This window comes from Halichoeres trimaculatus, unplaced genomic scaffold (genome assembly GCF_033239565.1).
Source record: "Halichoeres trimaculatus isolate MK-OKI-2021-1 unplaced genomic scaffold, fHalTri1.1 fHalTri1_scaffold_2, whole genome shotgun sequence".
Lineage (NCBI taxonomy): Eukaryota > Metazoa > Chordata > Actinopteri > Labriformes > Labridae > Halichoeres > Halichoeres trimaculatus.
Genome location: NW_027437180.1, coordinates 35,705,907 through 35,728,797, shown reverse-complemented (window position 1 = coordinate 35,728,797; position 22,891 = coordinate 35,705,907). Strand labels below are relative to the sequence as shown.

The window sequence follows — 22,891 nt, the reverse complement described above, 5'->3', positions numbered from 1 at the left end:
TATGTTTGGCACTGGTGTATTTCACTGACACATGTCACACCTAGGATTGAAGCAGTATCTTAACTCTTTTTGCTTATTCCTTCTCAAAAGTTGTGTTTTTTTGAACAAATATCACTGAATGGATTATATTTTACCATGAGAAATATTACAATACATGGTTTTGGTTCAGTATATGGTTTTACAGCTTTAACGGAGCACTTTTAGGTATCAAATGTAAGTAAGGGGAAAAGAAAAGAAGCTACTGTTGCTGTCATAAAAAACAGTGATAATCTCTATGTAAAAGAACAAAAACTGTTATTGATAGACGTGAGGAGCTAAAACACTGAAATCTGGAATAAAAAAATGTCACATGACCTGACTTGCTTCTGATATGGTTCTGTTAATGATAGTTATTTCATATTTGTAAAAGAGATCATGATGTGATTACATAACACTAGTTTAAATCTGCTGGAAGATAGAAAGAGATATATAATTTCACAAACCAAGTTTTCTTCTTTACCCGTGTTTCTCTCTGTGTTTTTACTCAACCCTTTCCTTTGTGTGTGTGAACCCTCCCACACCCATAACAACAAAACACAGACAGAGAAATTCACTCCAGATTTTCTTTATAAAATAAGTCATCTCATTCTCTCACATGGTTTTGTTTTGTCATACACAGGATAAGTAAAAGCCACGTCATCTTACATACAGCTTCACAACAAACCTCTGCTGTACTCGGAAAGCTGAAGTGTTATTGTCACACTCACTCATATTTTCCAACATTTATGATTCAGTTTCACTCAGGTGATGCTGTTCGTTCTGAAAAGTATTGCCAAGAGGAGACGAAAGCTGAGGCAGAGCTCTCTGTGAGCTGGAAAGTGACGAATGAGGTTTGTTGTGCTGACGGCGCCACGGACATTTCACAAAATCACAAAGTAGATCGGTTTTTGGCTGAAACGGTGAAGATTTGATCTTTTTTGATGAAAAGAAAAACCCTGAAGTGACCATGAAGAAGTTTTTTTAAATCTAAAACAATCGACTGAATGTAATCAGTAATCAGATTCCTTTTTCTTTCTAGTTACAGCAGTTACCTGCTCGCAACATCAGTTTTAAATGCTGGTGGTTGTGATTCATCTGTCTGCTACACCAGTTTATATCAAATGATCCAAAACACTTGAATTTCCTATCACAAAGAGACACGTGATTGGTGTTAATGCATCATGGAGTCAGCTGTCAATAAATAGGACTACTTTGCACTTTTGTAACATTTGTTGCAGAAAACGAAAAAATCCAAGCAGCACAAGTTTTTAAAAAGTAGTTAAAAAGAAAGAAGTAGTGGTTCTTATCCTAATCGTTCACTCGCATTTCATCCTGCGTGACCGAACATCATCTTCATACGTCTACAGTCTCAATCTGAATGTCACGATTTCAACTTTTCAAAGCAGATCCTTTGGAAAAGTGATTTCTGCAGCACAGTGGATCATTTGTCCCGCACACAGAAGGTCACAGAGGAAAACACGAATGTTTCTCTCTGGATCAAATACAAGTAAGTAAGGCATTGGTAGAAGAGGTCTGTAAGCAACCCCGAAAACAGTCAACAGTACGAAAAGACAACGAGCTCCTCCTCTCACAGCTGCACACGTGACTACATCGACACACACGAGGGTGGGAGGCGCTTCGAAGGCAAAGATAAACAAGTCACTGGTGTGGTGTACAATGATTGGGGAGAGGGGAGCTTGGTTTGTCCTTCATGATAGACAACTCACCAACAGCTACCCAACCTGGCTTTTATTCACTCAGTCCTCCTTCGTCAAAATGCTGCAGACTCAGAAAACAAAGACCAGAGTCTGCAGGTCTCTTCGCATTCGTTCACAGTGTAACTAACAAAGTCAACAGAGACAGTCGGTTTATTTATCGCCTTCAAATGAAACATTCCTCTATGTCTGTCAGCCACCTAGCTCACTAGCAGAGGTCAGAGACGTAATCAAAGTCCTGGAAACTCTCCTGGTCTTTGCGGGAGAGCACGCGGGGCTCCCGTGGAGGTGTGAGTGTTGGTGCTTCGGTGGTGAACTCCTCGTCGAAGTTGCTGACGTCCTCCTTACCGCGGATGGAGGGGACGAAGGGAGGGGGGGCCTTCCTCTGCAGCAACGCCTCCCAGTCCACATTCTGGGAGGAGAAAAGACAAGAAGGGGTTAAAAAGGGAGGGAGAGATGAGCAGGAGGAGATCCACATGTAGCTGGGTATTTGTGAAACTGCTTACATTTTTACACGTTAATGCCTGACATCCACATTAAACTGCAGTTTTGCGTCACTAAAAACAATGTTTTCTGAAAACTCGGGCGAATGGCGCATTCCATTTGTACGCCCCCTGATGTCAGAATTTCCAACTTGGAAGTTGGAGCACCCACACCACTCCTGAGTTCCCAGTAGGAAATTCCGAGTTCAGGGGTAAACAGTAATTAAGCTCATTTTATACTCCGTTTATTTTAGAATTCCTGACTAGTGTTTGTCGCAATAAATCAGCCATATATATAGTGTTATTCAATGTTCATATACGGGAATGTTGCTCTTATGGCAAGTTTTTCTGACTTGGTAACCGTAACGCTGAACTTGGAGATGACGTCATTCCCACTCCTGACTTCCCAGTTCCGAGTACAAATGGAACGCAGCGTAAGTGAAAATTTTGGAAAACTCCAGCCACATTTTATTGTTTCACAGGTATTGTTCAATAGTTTTCGATAAAATAAGACAGGAACATTGAAGGTATATGCTGTCAGTTATAAATAATAAAAATGGTTGATCAGACAGAAAATTGTGATCAGTGCACCCCATTCCATAGTAAAGAAAACCAACACAATAAATTATACTGTACCGTTTTTGCTTCTGTCACTTTTTTACTCAATGTGGACATATTTTTTTACTGCAATATGAGGTTCTTCTATGAGGTCTGGAGAACCAGGGCTAAAGGCTAAAAACTGTGAGGAACTATGTACAAAACACTTTATTCAAGTCTTGGATCAAAGAAAAGTGAAGTATTCTCAGTTTTACATGCTCTGAACACACAAACTGTTGCTCATTGGTGCAGAGCAGCCCCAAGCTGAAACATGACACCTGGAAGATGGAAGCGAATTTTCAAAGAATTCTTCAGATTTAAATACAGGACATATATCGATCATTCAGGCCTTGTTTGATGCAGTAAAGAGTGGAGAATTATCTGTTTTGTACAGAATTGATCTAGAGCAAATGGTTGATTTTCTGCAGATCTTCAAAAAGGACGTGTGAATAAACGCGATGTGGACGGCAGTCACAAATCACTCTCGCTTCCCTCCCGCAGGCATGTTGCTGATGTCGCTTGTGATACATTCAGAGACCGTAGGAAATTTGAAAATCTGACGAGAACACCTCTTTTTCCTAGTAGGACACACGGTTTGTAAATGCCAGACATTTAAAAATAAGTGCGTCTTTGAACGCCCCGCGGGTTTGGGATCCAGATTAATCTGCGTTAATTTTTATAACGAGTTAATTTGCGGTGTAATTAATAAATCTAATTAACGCGTTAAAATGACAGCCCTACAAATAACATATCTTTATTTAACTATTACAATTACAGCAGAATGCTGACCGATTAATCTAACTTCAACCCTTGTAGACGTGTAATATAATTATTATTAATTACCTTAAATAAAATCAGAGAAAGGAATGTAAAGCACTTGAGCTGCAATTTGACTGTATGAAATGTGCTCTATAAATAAACTTTGATTGATTGATTGAATGCAGAGCAACAGGCCTAGTATGAAGAATAATATGAAAAATAACTATGAATCCTCTTTTCTATGAATCTCATACTAGATAATGCGCAGAAATGTAAAAAAGACTGACTCTATGGCTCAACCATTGAAATAAGTCAACATGTGAAGTGCACTTTTTCATAAAATGAGAAAGAAACACTGTGTGAACGAAAGTATAAATATTGAATATATAAAAAAAACTCCTGCCCCGACACCACTTTCTGGATTGGAGGTTGTAGTGTGATGCAGATGTCAGCGACCCTCCTTTAAAACAAGGACTGAGGTGGGGGCAGGGAAGAGAAATGTGGGTGAGATTTCAAAAAGCAGCAATCTGTGATTTTCAAGATTTCTGCGTAGCATCTGTGTCCCTCTCTGCTTCAAATGTGGCTCACTCACTAAGTTTTCCCCATGTGAGCTTCTGGTTGTCAAAAATGAAAATAAAAATGACTACATGAAAAAAAAAACTCCAACAGGCTGTACTTACTCTAAAGAAAGGCTGCTTCTTCACCTCCTCTGCATCCTTTTCACCAGAGCCGAGTCGTCTCTCCGGGTTCCTCCTCAACAGCTGCCGATGACACAAACACAAACACGTATATTTTAGCATATGTGCACAAGTGTGACCCTCTGTGGAGAACAAGGATCAGTGTGTCGGCTGCTTTTTGAAGTATGTTTGTGAATTTACCCGTCTCATGATGCCAATAGCTTCTGTTGACAGGAAGCGCGGGTAACGAACTTCATCATTCACTATGCTGTCGAACACTTCCTCTTCATCATCTCCAGGGAATGGAGACTAAATGCAAACACAGACATTAAATGAAACATATTAAAGAAAAACTCTGAATGTGCACCTGATAAGACTTTAGAGTGTCAGATTTGTCAGTTCTCACCTCTCCAACCAACATTTCATAAATGAGGACCCCGAGTCCCCACCAGTCTACTGCTCTTGTGTACGATGTGTCTGTTAACACCTCTGGGGCCAGAAACTCTGGAGTCCCACAGAACGTGCTGGTCCGGTCCCCAAAGCCCATTCCTACACACAAAGACACACAGAGGAAAATAAAAAATTGCAGCAGGAAGTTTTTGAAGTGACTTTTAAGATGTAAAGTGAAAAAAAAAAAACAGACGAGCTTGTCTGTCGGGAGCGACAGTATCCACCTTCTTTGCACAGTCCGAAGTCAGCGATCTTCACATAACCATCTGTGTCCAGCAGCAGGTTGTCGAGCTTGAGGTCTCTGCAGGAGACAGATGGTGGAAAGATGGAGGTGAGAATAAGAGACGAAACCCCACAAGGAGTCAACTTGAAAATGACTAAAGAGTCTGTTTTCAGATTAAAATTGGTTCAAATTCATTCAGGGAAAAAAAGCTTCCTTTCTGATCTCATAAGAATAAAACACTATTACAGACTTACAGACTTACAGACTCACCTGTACACAATCTTATTGTCATGGAGGAACTGAAGTCCAAGAACTACGCAGGCTGAATAAAACCTGAAGTCAAATCAGAAGAACATGATTACTGACCAGAAAATGAAGGGACTATCAACATGCAGACAGAGATTAACAAACAACACCTCTGCTGAACTATCACTGTCTTTGATTTTTAGTGACTGAGCTGCTATATTTTTTATTAACAGTTAAACCTGCATCAAACCAAGACCTAAAAGGGTGAAGGGGTACGGTAGAAAATGTATTTTTTTGAGGGGATTTTAGTGCCATCATAAAACCATCAGATGATTTCTTTAACTGGAACTGACTGTGTTTTTATTAAAAACAGCTCTGTGTTTTTTGCAGGCTATCTGCGGGTTTCAGCAAATCAAATTTAAGACTTTTTAACGCCAACTTGAATGAAATTTAAGACTGAAAACACTATAAACCAGGGGTGGCCAACCAGTCAGAGACTAAGAGCCACGAAAATGGTACTACAGAGAGCCACATCATGCACGTCATGGCATCTTACAAACACATTTTCTCTCACACATAAACGAAATAACATAAAATGAAAATCAATACATTTACAATTTTTAAAGTGAGATTTACTGTGTTTGTGTGTTTAAATTCGTACTAGAGAAGAGAAACTGAAACTTAAGTATCAATCCCAACTGATCCCAGTGTTGGCGCCCATATATATATATGTATATGTATATATATATATATATATATATATATATATATATATATATATATATATATATATATATATATATATATATATATATTTAGTTTAGATTGATCGGCACACCACTACGCATAAATATATATATTTTTCAGGAATGGATTGAAGAGCCACACACCGAGAGGCAAAGAGCCACATGCCGCTCGCGAGCCACAGGTTGGCCACCCCTGCTATAAACAAAGGCAATGGTTGAGGGATCCTACTGTATTACAATCCAAATGGATGTCATCAAGCCAAACCTCAACAAATTTGCACTTGCCCATAGTTACAGACTGGCTAGCTAGCATGTGGAGAATGTATATCACAGGGATTACAGGCAAAAAAAAATAACAACTTGACTGAAAATTATTACTGACAGATACTAGCTTGCCTCTTTTTTAACGAATTTGATCTATAGTCAAGTGAATTTTATCGATATAGAGAGTAACAGAGGCAACAGGTGTTTGATATAAAACTTTGAATAAGTTAAATTGTAAAAAAGACAATCAAGTTTGGGGAGTAAAGTATCTAAGACTAGCACATAACTTTAATAAATTTAAGACATTTTAAGACCTTAATTTATTTACATGACTATAAGACTTTTTTAAACTTTAAGGATGTGCGGACACCTTTTTCTGTCACAAAAAGATCCTTTACCATCATCAGAGGTTGAGAAGCTGAGGACAACATCCACAAAAATATGAAAATGAAAACATTCTTTGAAGCTAATGTATCTTCAGAAGTTAGCAAAATAAGACGATATTTTCCTGTTTCTACATTTGAACCATTAGCTATGATGAGCTAATGTTTTCACAGAAAGAGGACTGTGGATTCATGTCAATACATCCTGTTTCCCATAGAGATAGAGGTTGAATAGTTGTGCTTCAGTCAACAAAATGTGCATTAATTCAAAGTGAAGCTGTTACTGAACTTGAAGATTTATGTAATCTGCTTTAAACAAGGGAAAAGGGGGTTTGACCAATCACAATCAAGCATCTTACACACCTGTAATATTGGTAAGAAAAGCCAGGTAATCAAAGTTCTTTAGAAAACATCATCAGGAAAGTTTTGACTTTCTAAGCAGGTGTATACGTACACTGCTCGAGGCTCCGTAAAGACGTCTGTGTGGATGTGCATCATCAGGTCACCTCCAGCTGTGTACTCCATCACAAAACACACGTGCTCCGGAGTCTGGAAGCATGCGAACAGGTTGACCAGGAAGGGATGGTGCGACAGATTCACGATCTCAAAGATGCGTTTCTCACACATTAAACTGCAGGAGGGAAGAGAGACAGAGGTCAGTTAACTGGAAAGAAAAATGAGTCAAATTTCTTAATCAGATTCTAATTCTGGTTGAGAGGGGCTATAATCACTTTGATTTACACAGCATGAAGGATTGAATACATGTAAATGAATAATAAGAGGCTCTAGCTCTCTGTATTTAAACAACACAGTGATAAGTGAGTAAAAATACACACCTTTCCACCTCATCCCGAGCCACAATGTCTCCTTTTTTCAGGGCTTTGATGGCGTACATCGTTCCTGTTTTCTTATATTCTGACAGCAACACCTGGAGACAGAAATCACAGCCACAAATCTGTTAAACTCTACAGGTGAGGAGTGCTTCTAGATATGCATGTTTGGGCTCCTGCCAGTCCCTTCTGCTGGTCTGTCATATCCGTTACCCCTCCACTATCAGGGTTTCATCCCTTTCTGACCCTCTTAGAGCTATAACAGTTGATACCATGTATTATTTCCTCTGCTGAGTCACATGACCAGCTGCACGGAACTCCTAATCAGTGTGTGACATCATCAACTGCAGCAGAGTGAAGGGTGAAATTTATTCACAAAAATTTTGGAAACAACTCCTCACAGAGGCCACAATTTTACACATATCTAAGTTAAAAGAAATGTTTTTGTAGGAAATTTTGTCAGGAATCTATTCATGTCATTTTTAAAGCTGTACGAATTTTACTTTTTGTCAAGAGGCTTAAATACGGAAGCCTGCGCAAGATGGAGGCTTCAAACCCATGTATTTACATGGAGGGAGCTGAGAGGGCTTCTTTGAGGTTCGCCGACTTCGAAGGCTCGCCATTTGAAAACCAGGTCCAAAATAACAACTTCCATAAGGACTTTTGTAGAACAGGGTCTACTCTGTCATGTGAGCAAATTTCAAGCCGATACCTCTTATGGTTTCAGAGGAGATAATTTTTGCAGAAAGGGTACAAAAGTGGCAAAATCTTATTTTGAAAGGCAAATTGCCAGCTTCCTGTGCAAGATAGGCGAAAAAAAAATTGTGTGCGCCTCAGTTAGTTGGCGTTGGTTTCATCTCTCTATGACATTCCTAGCACCTATTAGAGCCATTTTAGGTGGCGCTAGAGAGCACATTATGTGATGTCAGGGGTCATGTTTGGTATCATATCGAAATTTTTAGCACACAATTTTGATGAGTTATTGAGCATGTTTAGGGGGCCAGTAAGTAATTTTCGGGAGGGAATAACAAGAAAGAACCGGGCGAAAAACAATAGTGCCCTTGTCCACAGGCCGAGGACCCAAACAAGTTAAAAGTGCATCTAGAAAGTCAGACTCGTACCTTTCCAAAGTGTCCCCGGCCCAGCACAGCGATCAGCCTGAAGTCCTGAAGAGACAGAGGACCTTTCTTCTGTTTACTGGAGAGAACAAACACTGTGAGCTGCAGCATTTACACAACACACCACAAACCATAGACTGACTAGAATAATAAACCCAAGGCCAAATGCCTCAGTCAGTGTTTTCTGAAGAATGTGACCGTCCTTTAGTGAAGATTTTGAATTGATGAGAAGACACTTAGTCAGATTGAACAAAATCTATGAAAATCACTCTTGGGCCCAAACTGTTTGGAGAAAAATCCTTTGACCGTTCTTTTTGTGTTGCGTTCACAATGACCAAAGCAATTACGTTTTTTCAGTCAACCTTATTTTAAGACATGAAGAAAACTGTCACATCTATCACAATACATAAAAGGGTTGAAAATTCCAGGATTTTTTGAAGTTGGGAACTATTATGGGAATTCTTGGAAATAAACATGAATTAACATAAATATTTGGTAATTAACGATATATTTCCTGCATTTACCTGATCATATACATGTATAAATATTAAACATTTTGGTTCATTATAAGCAGACAGGCATGCAAACATGCCTAATGCAATATTTTTTATCTTATTTATTAAAACAATACAAAACAAAAAAAATTCTTCACCAAAATTTAGCAAAAATTTTCAACCCTTTTTAACCCAACAAACAGTTATTGTAAGTTAACTTGACCATGAAAGTTTACATTGACCTTTGATCATCATCCTAGGCATAATGAGCTCAAGTCTAAGCCCCCTTGGACTTGAGCTTATTATACTCAGGGGGATTGGTTTGGGCCAGGACCACTTCGCAGGCTTTTTGAGATGTTGCAAAGAATGACACAGCCTCAAGTGCAGTAACTTGCGTTTACATTATCATGCTACCATGATGTATTGATATCTCTGTCTGTCATTGTGAACTCTTCTATAGTCTGATGACATGTTCATTATTATGCACTGTCCCTTTAAATTATTAAATAAACAAACATGGACCACAAGTATAAAACATAAAGGTCAAGCTGTTGCATAAAATCAAACACAGTGTTCAGCACAGGAGACAGATCTGTGTCAGCTGATGAGGAGACTGACGGGTGGAGTCATCATAAAATGTAACAGACACGCCTCTTTCACAAACATTTCCATCTCATGACCAGGAAACTGCGGTTCCCAAACTTTTCAGGCCGCGCACCCCCTTTTTACCCCCTGACTTAGCTGACGCACCTCCAATGCAAAGTTGAATAAAATAGGCTACTGTTAAAGGTCCCATATTGTGCAAAAATGACTTTATTAAGTCTTTCAGTGAAATTTGTAGGTCTTTGGTTTTCCTCCCAGCCCACAAAATCTGATATTTAATGACAAAACCTGTACTTAGTAAAGCTTGTGAATGTAAAATCCTGACCTAAAACGAGCTGTTTGGATTTTGGGGATTTGCCAACGTCAGCGATTCCCTTTTTTGACCAATCAGGAGCAGGTCTGACCTGATGGGTCCACCGGAGCAGATACGCCCGAACCCCCTCCCCGCCCACTCTCCTCCCCGCTGCTGGAAGTTGAAGAGCCATCACTGCTCTGATTTTGGCTGTAAACAGCCACATAGTTCCATGCACAAGCTTCCCATCTCAGAAGAAGACAGACTAAGTGTCTAGAGTTCATTTATCAAAGAAATGTTCCAGCTACACTCAGTAAAACTGAGCATGTATGTGCTAGTCACTTCACGGCCGACTGCTTTTCCAACTTTGGACAGTCCAACAGAGGGCTAGCGAATAGACTGGTCCTGAATCCAGGCGCATTACCAACCATCCACCAACAAACCTCAGACCCTGGAAATGTGAGTATTTTAAATGCTGTGTGCTGTGGAGCAGATGTAAGAGCTTTTCTTCAGCGTCTCCCCTGTCTCTGTGTTAGCTTCAGGATGCTAACTTTAGCTGCAGTTAGCCTGTTGTTTTAGCCTGTAATGTTATGGTAAACAAGCTTCGCTGTTTTCTAAACATTGTGCACTCGTAGCTCGTGGCGCCGCTCTTAGTAACGCTGAAGAGCGGGGCTGTATCAGCGGTGGCTCATTTACATATGAAGACCACGCCCACTAAATCAGAGCGTTCTGAACAGAGGGGCTATGAGAGCCTGGAAACAATGCTGCTGTGCTGGATTTATTGGCTTTTTGGACCAAAACATGTTACTACCATTTCATGAAGACATCAATGATCCAGATTAAACTGCAGAAAAGGAGCAGAATATGGGACCTTTAACACAAAACAGAATGTACAATAATAGTCCAAATGATCTCTAACATTTGAAACAGTGGGGAGAATAACAGTAAGTAACAATATAATAATGACAATAATAATATTTGAAAGTCAAGTATGGTCGCCAAGTGATGAAAAGCAGTCATTACTATGTAACAAAATTTAAATATTTCAATATTTAAACTGTTAACCTAAACTTAAACTGTCTAAAGTGTTTAAATTATTCTTTTAATTATTTATAGATTTATTTATTGATACAATATCAATAAATAATGGTGCTCAGCTGCCATTACACTTATGTTGCACGTCCCTTAGTGGCAGCTTGCGGGTGCGCCCATCACACTTTGGGAATCCCTGGTCTAGATGAAACATCTCCAGGTGACAGAGGACTGTTTTGAAATGTCGACACAATTCAATCAAAGAAAATTCACACAGGTATAAAATGAAAGGACGAGGACGTAACAGTGAGTGTTTGTGTACCTGCCAATAGACGAGGTTCGGACAGGGCACTCAGGGGTGAGGTCTGGAGGGGAGAAGGGCTCGATGATTGGAGGTCGGTCCTGATGAGGGACATGAGATGACACGAATACAGAGAAGACACAGAGACGTACAGAGAGATGAGAGGATGCACGAAGGAGGACATGAGACGCATGATTTCAGGACACTGTACATTTGAGGAGCAGTCACCATCTCTAGTAGGACATCAAACACCTGCCTTTAGCTAACTACAGCATCCATATCTGAAAAGTGCCAAAAAATAAAAATAATGGACATAAATGTTGATCTTTAACATGTTTTAGATACAAATTTTTATGTTATTCTTTGATAAAACTGAGTAAACACTGAATGTCTTCTGTTCCCCTCCTCTTTTCACACACCTCCCCTGTTTCCCGCGCCTCCTCCCTCTCTGTCTGTCTCACCGGCGTGTGTGTGTCCGTGTCTCTCTTGTAATCTCCTCTCATGGGAGAGTCGCTGTCCAAACTCAACTTCTCCACTGAGACCTCCCTGGAAAATGTACACATACACACACACACCAACAGACAATCAAACAAACAAACACAGTGATGCACATGGACATATGAAGACACACACATACACACACACACACAGGACAGGAGGGTTGTTAGACGTGGGGCAGAGAAAGCATCAGATGCTTTAAACTTTGCCAGGAAACACAAGGAGAAAGGTTTGGAGGAGGGCTGTCGTGTTTGATGCAGCGATCAAACAGTCCACACAGATAAGAGCGTGTGTCCAGTTCAGCAGAGAGCAGCATGTGTGTGTGTGTGTGTGTGTGTGTGTGTGTGTGTGTGTGTGTGTCTCACCCAGAGTTGAGGGTCAGGCTGTGTGCATGTGGACTGTAGGTTCCTGAATTGTTGGCGGTAGGAATGGCGTTTCTGAGCAGCCTCACCCACGTCCCGATGTCCACGTTCATCTGACGAGCCCGCAGGAAGGCTTTACCTGGAAACACACGTCAGGAGTCAGCGCTGCGTGTTTGAAAGCTGATCATAAAAAAGCCTTCAAATTTCCACTTTATGTTGTCAAAAAGAATTTCTGTCAGGTGATATTTGCTGTCAGGTATTAGATCTATTCAGACACCTTTGTTTTGATCCCTGAGAGTAAGAAATCTTTAAAGCACATCCTTTTGAATCATCCTGTGGTTCTGTTTTCACAAATAACAGACATAATCAAGCTTTAAAATTCTGTCTTTTGAAATTGCTTTATTGTCCCAAAGAATATTTCTCTATCTGTCTGTTTAGTTTGGAAGAAAATTGTAACACAACTGATTCTGCCAATACTTGACTATAACAGTCTTTGTTGATTCATTCTCAGATATCCATTTAAAACTCACCGTTGTCTATTGTATGAGTCTAACTGGTTGTCACTCTAATCTGGAGGTTTTACTGGATCCAGTCTATCTTTAAGTGCAGTTATTTTCGTTTTCCTTTTAATTTGAAGCCGTTCCTAATACAATTAACATGGCAATATAGACTCCAACATAAAAACAATCTGTTTTCTGTTACTCCCAGAGTCAACAAAGAAATTGGCCATCATGCATTTGATTCATTCATCCCTGATTCATTGAGATCAATTACATCCTCTCCTATTCTTAAGTCTTATTAATTTACTTATCTACGAATTCCTTGCTCCTGTTTTTGATTTTACCCTTTAAGTTGTTACCCTTGTTACTTATCTATTTATTTATTGACTTTTTTGTTTTAAAGACGCTACTTTGTTGCTGCAATTGTGACTGACTCAGCATATGAGAGCATTTAATGGGTGTATAATTGTGTTTATGTGTGTATTTGTTCTCTTATATTGTTGTATGTGCTGTATTATTTGTGTTCTATGTCTTGTTGGGACCCCTTGAAAATGAGATGGCCCATCTCAGGAGGCTATCCTTCGAAATAAATGAAATGAAACTGGAAATTTTAACCCAAACAAATAGTTGTAATAGTAAAAAAGGAAGAATTTGGGGGTCAGAATCAGAATAACCTTGAATACAAAATTCAGAAGATCATTAAAAAGACAGGAATCGGAAGTGACCAAATGATTTTTCAAGGCTTTGGCTGTTTTATCGTCTTCCTCCTTAACTACTCTTCATACAAATTACTGCACTGAAGTAAATTTTTCAGGTTATTTGTACTTTTAGAAGTATTTATTTCTCTGCCAGCCTATATATATTTTTTGTTTTTGGCGCCACGACCCCAATGCACGTCAACAGTTATGTGTTTTGAAAGACCCCGGAGACACAACTATGTCCTGCCTACACGTGTTACACCACTAACATTCGACTGGACAACAGTAAAGGTCACACACAGTCAGCACCCATTGGCTGGGGAAGCTTAGTTTTTTGATCTGTCGTCCCTGAGTGTGTCACCCACGATAAGTCAACACCTGTACAGTTAGAAACAATCGTTGCCTGATGTGCTGTTAAAAAGTGATATTAAAAAGGCTGATGAAGAGTTGGGCCAATGAGCATGATTTGTGACCCCATAGTTTAGAAGCTAATCCTGGTCCAAATTCAATGATAAGAAGTGTGATGTGTTAACCTTAAGTTTTAAATACAAATGTCTAAAGGACTAAACAGTGAAGTACATTAGTATACTGGACAGGTAGTGTTTGTTCAAATTATAACATTACCAAAGTAGATTCCATATAAATTATTCTGTGTTCAATAGCTTTGCAGCCAGTGAATCTTACAATAGAAATACTTTTTACTTTTATCCAAGTTTTACAGAGGTATTTTACTTCTACTCAAGTAAGAAGAACTTTTGCCATCTCTGCTAATAAGTAATTTTCCTCTACATTCTTCATAATGATCAGAATACAAGTATAATTTCCTCCACTAGAGGGTGCTGTAGTCTGGAGTAAAATATGCTCAATGCCAGCAGCCTGCTTGGTTCCTCGGACTGGTTCATTTTTTAGAAAGTGTTGTATACATGACTATTTGTGATAGCAGTGGTCCCCAGCGCAGGGGTTGGCCTTGAAGCACTGACAAGGGGTCTCCCAAGCTCCGAGATGACTTGAAATTACATATTTGATCTATTATTGTTTAATATAAACAAATGAGGGGTTAACTTTAATGTCAAAACAATGCAAACAGGAAATGTTTGATTTGTTTTCAACATTTCTCTGCTGCCACAAGACTCCCCAAGTGAGTAAACCAGGATAATGACGGTATTAGTTGGTGCAAAACAATTTAAGGACACAGGAATATGTGCACCAAGTAGTATGATTTTATATAGATCAGCTAGATCAAGTAGACTTTTATATTTCTGTCTGGTTTTGGATTGGTCTTTTAGTGTATTCCCACAGCAGGGGGTTGCTGGTCTTTGGCACCACAATTTATGGGGTTGCTGGGTTAAAATTAGTGATTAGAAAATTGGAAGATGAGTGATGGAGTAACTTTTCATTCAACCAAGAAGAAACGTTTATATTTCTCATGCATCCTTTCTCCTCACCTTGCTGCTTTGAAAACACCTTCTTCTGTCTTTGCAGGCGAGGAACTCTCTCAATGACCGGGTTGAAGAAGGTCACCTGAAAAACACACATGCATCACATGAAACACACAGAACCGACACACACACACTATTTTTTTGGGACAATCAAACCTTTCAAGTGCGATGTATCAAAGCAGTGTTTATCAGCACAGGTGCATGTGACAGCATCAGTGTGTGAGTGTGTGTCGTGAACATGTGCAGATTTGAATGTCTATGAGAGAAACAAAAGGCGTCTGACCAAAATTAAAGCCGTCCCTTTTGTGGGTTTCAGGATTTTACTCACACGTTCTTCGACATTGTTGTATCACAGCCAAACTTTTCAACAAGAAAACAGAGTGGAAATATTTTATAAAAATTTAGAGGGGAGCCAAAAGAAGCACCCGGAGCAGACTGTGGTGAGCAGAGCAGCATTCAGCCAGACCAGGACTATCTGAAGACAGTTTGTAATACAGAGCTAAAGGGATTTTAAAGCTGCTCTAATCTGACTTTGACTCCAGGGACGATGGGTTTTGGGGATTAGTCAACACCTAGGTGTGGATGCTCAAGATGTAGTTGTAGCTGAGTCAGCCCTGGAGTGCTAAAAGCTAGAGCTGCAGAAATTTAACCTCAGCTGGCAGATATTTTTTTACTTATTACAAGTAAGACGCCATTTTTGACTTACAATATTTTGGAATAAGACCTTTACAGTGCAGAACTTCAACCCTGCTATGTTAAAGATGCTATGAAGAGGATCTGTTTTGATTGCGCTCCATTGCCACCTTGTGGCCTGGAGTCTCTACACACTATCGTAAATAACTTTTAGCAAGGTTTGTGTTTATTTTGGAATTAAATGGAGATTGGATCAAAACAAATTTTCTTTGTTCAAGACAACTTTTTACTGGATACAACATGCTGAGGTAAGGTATTTATCAGTACAGTTATGTAGCGCTACGGTTTGAAAAGTGGCATCAAGCAAACATTGTAGCAGCCAGCTATATGTAGTGCTATCGGCAGCACGGTGCTCTGACATATTTTTAGGCTAATGTGACAACAAGTAAACACTGTCAGTTTGTAAGTAGTTCAGTAGCTGTTTATATTTAGCGCAGATGGCAGCTCGGAGCTCTAAGACCATAGACTGCATGAAACATGGACGAAGCATCCGCAACGTCATCTGTCTGTTTCTGAAACCATAAAATGAAGCCAATTCATAGACACAGCCACATTTGCTATGACGCTGGCTGTGAGTTTTTCTTCAAGCTCGGCGGTCACATGACCTGAGCTGTGCCTCTGATTGAAAAATCTAACACTCCTAATAACTTCTAAACCGCAGAGAGAGAAAAAATTCACTCACCGTTCAGTGTGTGCCAATAGTGAAATCAGCGTTTTTAGACCCAAGCTTTTTTTTGAACCAGGCTGTAGATATGCTTTTTTAATGCTGTAAAAGTCCGTTTTTATGGCTGGGTGTGAACGTGACTTCCTATCTTTCTGCAGCCAGCCTCAAGCAGATTCTCAACAAACAGCGACTTTTAGCACTTCCACATAGGCTTCATTTTTACTGACCGGATGTTGCCCCTTGTCTGAGACCTGTCTGTAATGTGTAAAGTTAGTGAATCCTGGTTAGCTTTGTCTTGCCAGTCATCTACCAATCAGAGCTAGCGTAACCTCACTCTTCATTTTATTGATAGACTCTCAAGTTTGAACAGACCACTGCTGAATAACTGCTGACTGTGGCTAATTAGCCTTTAGCTCGTGCTCTATCACCCTCCCGTTTAGCTTTCTTCTGCTCATCTGTCCTTTTTCTGTCTGACAGTTTAGGCTCCAGTGTCCACCACCACTACAAAATGAATCACAGAAATCATTTTCAGCAGAGAAAAACACAAATCTCTGTGTTTTATCTCTTCTCTCTTCTAAATTTCATCAGCCGGTGTGGTGTTGTCATAGAGACCTCGACATACCCTAAATCAATCTGGTCATAGTCGCCTTGAACTGGAAGCTAAGAAGTAGCATTTTAAAACAACCTGTAACCAGCAAAATAAGTGCTGATAATCTCATTTCAAAGTGTGGATTATGATCAGGGATATATCTAAGAAGGAAGACTTTTTCAAGATCACTTCAAAACTCCCCATAGCCTCTTTAAGAATCCTCTGTTACTGAGGAGTGTGCTCTTTTTTTGAGATGAAAACCCACAACACGCTGCTTTGTTCAAGAAAGAACAGAAATACAGTTAGAATTCTGGGTTGTACTGGAGATTTAAGGTGAGCACGTTTGTCAAGGTTTGTGTTGGTGTGTATTTAACAGTGTGTGTTCATGTGTGTGTCCCTGTGTACCTCAGCCAGCAACAAGCCCTGAGGCTCCAGCTCCAGCTGAACAGTGTGTTTCTGGTTGTCCAAGAACTCCTCCAGCTTCACGTACTTCAGAGCGCACAACGAGCGGTAGTCCTTCCAGTAAACAGCGATCTCCATCTCTCTCGACTAAAACACACACACACATACACACATACACACAGTGAGAAACAGTGTGTCCTGGTGTGATACTTAAAGACACAGTACGCCTTCATGGTGTGTGTCTGCACTCACCCTCTCCAGCTCCACAGTGAAGGTCTGGTCCCAGGCCTGCTCTCCCACAGTCCTCCAGGGGGTCTGACCCACCACTGTGTTATCCAGCTTCAGCACAGCGCTCACCTCAGCTGCACACACACACACACAAATTCACACACACATCAGCAAATTTCACTCCCTCTATAGGTGACATTCCTTTACAGCGCCTGGCGCTTTATCCCTGACTGCTGTGAAAACTGGAGCCGCTCTGTGGTCACGCTTCAACAGAAGGAGCTACGCATTGATTAATGGTTGTCATTAATTTCCTAAGAGACTCTGCAGAAGCTGGGAGACCTTACAGATCTGGTTATTTCTTCAGGGTACTGAAGCAAATCAGGGAAAAATGCTGTTGCTGCAGGTGTGACTTTACCTTACTAATGCAAAGTGAAGGTGACAGTCGGCTCAAACGCTTCGTAAGGATTTATTACATGAAGTGAAAGTGACAGTTAAGTTTGAAACACCTATGAATGACAACAAAGCTCCTTATTTAACATTATAAGTAACTGCAAAGTTAGGTAATGCAGTATTAAACTGTTTCAGTTTCTTGTAATTTTTTTTCATCTCTTTTGCATCATTTTTGCATTTGGAGAGGGTCATTCTTTTATATGGTTCATGTGTCGGTCAAGGACACCAAACTTTTTGTGGCTTCAGTGATATTTTTACTACTTTTCTCCTGTGTTTGTCTGGAGATCCTACATGTAACCATGGCTGCATTGTTTACACGTGAAATCAGCTGTTAGCAGCCTGCAGCATGTAAATGCTAACTGGTGCAAGGCCAGATGTTTCCCCACAAGGTGAGGAGAAGGAGGTGAGGACGACGTGAGCTAAGAAGTGACGACATCAACCTGTCCACATCCATCATTATTGGGAGCATGAGATCTATCTCCAATAAGATGGATGAGCTAGCCGTGCTAACCCAGCAACAGAGAGAATTCCAGAAGGCAGAGTAGCATCATGCTATTCACAGACATGGCTAATGGAGCTAACTCCAGACACCAACGCCACATTGGAAGAGCTTCACCTGCTGTGAGCAGACAGGATCCAGGAGACAGAGACTGAACAGACTGCTGAAGAAGCTCAGTCCTGGACCCTGTGGAGGTGGAGGCTGGCTGACTGGACAATGATGGACAAGCTGTCAGCATCTATTTTCTTATGGACCTTTTTGCACTTTCTATACACTTTCTTACTTTTGTTTTCTTGATTGCTGCTGTGACTCCTCCTGAGTCATGTCGGCAAACCGTATTTTAGTTTAATTCTGATGATGTGTTTAACATTTTGTGAGTGAAGGGGTAGATACAATAAGACTTTTTCTTCGTCCTGCTCCTTTGCATTTGTTTTCTTTCATTTTTAAATTCTGCTTGTATTTTTATGTCAACATGAATGAAATAAAGACAAACAAACAAACAATCAAACAAAGTTGGAATCAGAGTAATCTGATTGATAAAACCACTCACAGCTGAGCTCGTCCGTCTTGCTGGGCGTCTTCCCGCTGACTGAGCCGCTCCGGCCGTACAGCCCTTTGCTGCCTCTCATGAAGGAGCGGGTGTCCCCTGGGCTGTAGCACGGCAGCATGACAGCCGTGCCTTTGTTACGACCAGGGACCATCTCTAACAGCCCCACACAGCCCAGCAGCTGCACCTGTAAGGTACCTGGAGTCAAAGACAAACATATAAGATCACAGCTAACATGTTTTGGTTGCATGGCGTACATATTAATATGACGATAAGAATTATTTTCAGTGATGCAAGAACAAAGATGACGTAACCCTCTTACTCAAGAAATTTCACCCTCAGGCCCCCATATCAAAATAGTAGTTTCTAATGTATTTTACCAGCTCGTGTCAATTCATTTTTGGTCAAAGGAGCAATTTCATGTAATATTCTTAGTTTCCAGTAGGGGGGTTTTGACGGCTCACTGCACTCCAATGGAGGAACTCAATGACACTAGGTGTGATCTGATGGATGCCAAGCAACAATTTGTTTTTGTGCATAATTTTTTTTTGTATGAAATTGCAGTACAGATATGTATCATAATGCAGAGTGACTTAAAAGGTTAAACTTCTGAATTGAAATGAAGTTTTAATTTTTATGAAAAAGACAGGAACAAATAAAAAAAAAATCAAGTGGTGAAAGTAAACAAATATTTTGAAATTTATGACTTTTATAGCATTTCACAGCACAAAAATTTAACAGTGCAGAAAAAATCGATACTGCTAATTATTGTTGAACACTTAGATACAATGCTGGATAAAAACCTAATTCAGATAGCATTAATTGTTGGTTAAAAATATTGATTTCATGCTTTTGTCCTTTCATATGCAAACAGATTTGTGTGATCTAACAGGGGTTTAAAGGGTTAAAATTCTGAATTTACATAGAATTTTAGTTTTAATTACAAAGACTACAATAATTTTAAAAAATCAAGTGGTGAGAGTGAATAATATTTTGAAATTTATGACTTTTATAGCATATTCAGAATGTAAACGAGAGGTGGCCATGTTTGGTCACTCTTGTGTTTTTCAACTGCACAAAAAATAAAAATAAATTTCAATCAGTTTTGCTGTTAATCAGTTACATATTCAAGACTGTAAATAAAAATGTGACCTTTAAGGTTTTTTTCCAACAGGTGCATTGTGCAAACAAACTGGCATTTAAAAGTTAAAAAAATAAAAAGTTGTGGATATTTTATACTTAATGACAACAAAAGATGTTGGTCAAAAACACAATGCAGTAAAATTCACAAAAAATCTACAACATCAAAATCTGGGTCACTCTGTAGGTTTGCTGGGCCAATTTTCTTTATGAATGCATGAGTTTTTTCTGAACAGATATATTTATAAAGATTAAAATCAATCCACTGGATGAATCTTGCCCAGTTCCAAAGTTGCCTTGTTAGCATGTTAACACCCAAGTCTCGAGTAACTGTGAGCTCTTTTACTCTTTAATAAATACAAACAAAATAATATTAATTTGTATTTTTCGTCAAAATTCAGGACAACTTATCATATTTATAAGAACAGGATGTATTTTACCATGTAGTGTCTGTGACTGCTTTTTCTGCTTCGATTTGTGGTTCGTACCTGTCAAAGGTGAGGGTTTATTGAGGGTGCTGTACTGGTTATGGAGGTAGGGGGCGCCATGGCGAGAGCTGAAGGCAGGAGAGGAGGCCAGGACCAGCTCCTCTTTGATGACGTTTGCTTTGGGATGGTCCTCCGGCAGCTCTGTCAGACGCTGGTCCAGAGAGTCCCTCAGCAGGTCCAAACGCTGGGACGCCTCGCTCAGACGAGACTGCGCCTGCAGAGGTTCATCACAGCGCAGATTTAACGTTTATCTAACCTTACAGTAAACAAATTTCAGCTAGATAACGGCAAAATCTATTCAGAGTGTAAAGAGGCTCAAAATTGGAATGCACCTTAAAAAACCTGATTATATATTAGCTTGAAATAGTTTCACACATTTGCTTGTTTTGCTTTGCCTCATGACTGAATAAATACAGTATTGATAGCGACATCCTATCAGATAACCACAACACACACTCAACTTTACTGAGAAAAAGTCAAAAGCCCCTCAGGTGGGTACAGTCCACAGCAGAACAGATTCTTGTGATGATTTGAAGCAGACACTCGTGGCTATGGGAAGTTCAATGACTCTTGTGATAGTTTTCATCATGTTTCCTCTCTGTTCCTCCTCTACTCTGCCCACCTGATCCCTCGTTTGTCAACAAAGCTGTATTTAACTCTCTGAATACAGAGCATGTGTGTAACCTTGTATAAGTCTCACCTCAGACAGAGCTTTCTTGTCCTGGACCTTGTTGGCCCCCAGGAGCCGCAGCACATTTTTGGCCCCCTCTGCGACAGCATGTTCAACCCTGTAGTGATGCCTCAGCTCCTCAATGCGCAGCTCCACTCCACACAGGTCGTGGTTACCTGCAGTGATGGGAATGAATACATCAGAGTGAGGATTTTATTCGTTGCACATTGTATGATGTGATGTAATTTCATTTTGCATCTATACTTGTATAATTGTTGTATGTTTATTTTAATGTGGACCCCAGGAAGACTAGCTGGTTGCTACTGCAGCAGCTACTGAGGATCCTTAGTAAATCAAATCAATTAAATCAAATCTCTCTTGTTCAGTTGAAGTTGGGCTAGTAACTCCTCTTCATGGGAGTTATGATGTTTCAAAGTAGAAATGCTTCTCTGACTAAAAGACCTCTGACAGCATCTCTAAAAGTTGGCTCTAAAAAAACAGACCTATCAGTCCATTCTTCATTAAAGCTTCTCTGCATCAACTTTCTGATTAAGGCTCTTTGAGAGTGACATTTTCTGCTGCTTTCCACAACCTACCACACTGTATCTGACACTGATGGACAGCATAACAGCTTCATGGGTATGAAACCTGAAATATGACAATCTCCCCCTGGTGGCCAACTGCAGTACAGGTAATATGAACGTTAACACTGACAAACACTGAGATTTTACGTAAATTTTGGATAGAGATTAACAGATTACTGAGGATACAATATTAATTCTATTCATTTCATAAGAGCATCTGGACCTCACAGTCAGTACGTTTATATGCAAGCAGCAGTCCGACTACAGTCATAGCTCAATGGTAAAATCACAGCTGTAGCTCTCTACGTTTTTACTGAAGTATGTGTCATAGCGTTTGTTTGTTTGTTGTGTTGTATCCGCCGACTGTTTGAGCGCAGTGACCCTATTTATCAGCCATCTACTTCCTCTTCCAGCTGAACGCTGAAGCGTACTGGGACGATAGACTGTGTATATAGCTTTATTCGTCATTGCACGTTTCAGAGCAACGAAATTACAGTTCAGAAAAAAATACACAAGAACAGCAGCTCTTGATCATCGTTAAACATTACTTAAAGCCTCGTTTTTAACCTCTTATAACTAATGAAGACGAAACTTTTCAGAAAAAAGAGGACTTGAATACAAAGCAGCCAAATTATATCTTTAAATCACCACAACAATCGGACGTGAGAAACATTTCTACGAGGTGTGTTAATTTTTTTAAAGTTTGACCACAGCTCATCTGGAATGGCTGGGGAGATGGATTTTTTGACCTATACTGCAGCCAGCCACCAGGGGGAGCAGTTTTTGTGGCAACTTTACTTGGAGCCAAGCAAGATGACATCCTTTTTTTTACAGTCTATGACTGAGACATACTGAGCCCTGCTAAATCCAACTGCAGTCTTATATCGATAGCATTATCTAGGTGTTTCAATTAAGCTATGCTTGGTCCAATCTTGATCTGACTAAGCCGTTTACTAAGGGTGGTTATTGGCAAGAACCTCTCGATATGATACTTCGTTATCACAATGTTGTGATATGTTGGGATATTCTACACAATTAACTCAGGAAAAAATGGAGATGTTGTTTATGGAAATCAAATCATTACTTAAAATTAAAGGTCCCATATTATGCCAAAATCACTTTCAGTCTTTTAGTGAAATTTGTGGGTCTTTGGCTTTCCTCCCAGCCCACAAAATGTGATATTAAATGACAAAACCTGTACTTAGTGCTT

At 39.9% G+C, this 22,891-nt stretch overlaps 1 protein-coding gene across 3 annotated transcripts in view; it reads right to left on the bottom strand.

Annotated features, from left to right (window-relative positions):
* Positions 1-588: 588 nt before the first annotated feature.
* pkn1a (protein kinase N1a) overlaps positions 589-22,891 on the bottom strand; it is an 82,692-nt gene continuing 60,389 nt past the window's right edge. For 2 of the 3 annotated variants that reach the window (XM_074689284.1, XM_074689276.1), the window contains exons 6-23: positions 21,128-21,273; positions 20,428-20,641; positions 18,803-18,997; positions 17,328-17,437; positions 17,079-17,222; positions 14,734-14,809; positions 12,094-12,229; positions 11,650-11,776; positions 11,252-11,331; positions 8,512-8,587; positions 7,397-7,488; positions 7,015-7,191; positions 5,192-5,254; positions 4,923-4,999; positions 4,655-4,797; positions 4,450-4,557; positions 4,252-4,332; positions 589-2,145 (exon numbers count right to left, since the gene is read on the bottom strand). In XM_074689284.1, the coding sequence (XP_074545385.1) occupies positions 1,942-2,145; positions 4,252-4,332; positions 4,450-4,557; positions 4,655-4,797; positions 4,923-4,999; positions 5,192-5,254; positions 7,015-7,191; positions 7,397-7,488; positions 8,512-8,587; positions 11,252-11,331; positions 11,650-11,776; positions 12,094-12,229; positions 14,734-14,809; positions 17,079-17,222; positions 17,328-17,437; positions 18,803-18,997; positions 20,428-20,641; positions 21,128-21,273 (2,249 nt within the window). In that variant the 3' untranslated portion in view covers positions 589-1,941. The remainder of the gene's footprint in view (positions 2,146-4,251; positions 4,333-4,449; positions 4,558-4,654; positions 4,798-4,922; positions 5,000-5,191; positions 5,255-7,014; positions 7,192-7,396; positions 7,489-8,511; positions 8,588-11,251; positions 11,332-11,649; positions 11,777-12,093; positions 12,230-14,733; positions 14,810-17,078; positions 17,223-17,327; positions 17,438-18,802; positions 18,998-20,427; positions 20,642-21,127; positions 21,274-22,891) is intronic. The other variant, XM_074689291.1, reaches the window with a different exon arrangement.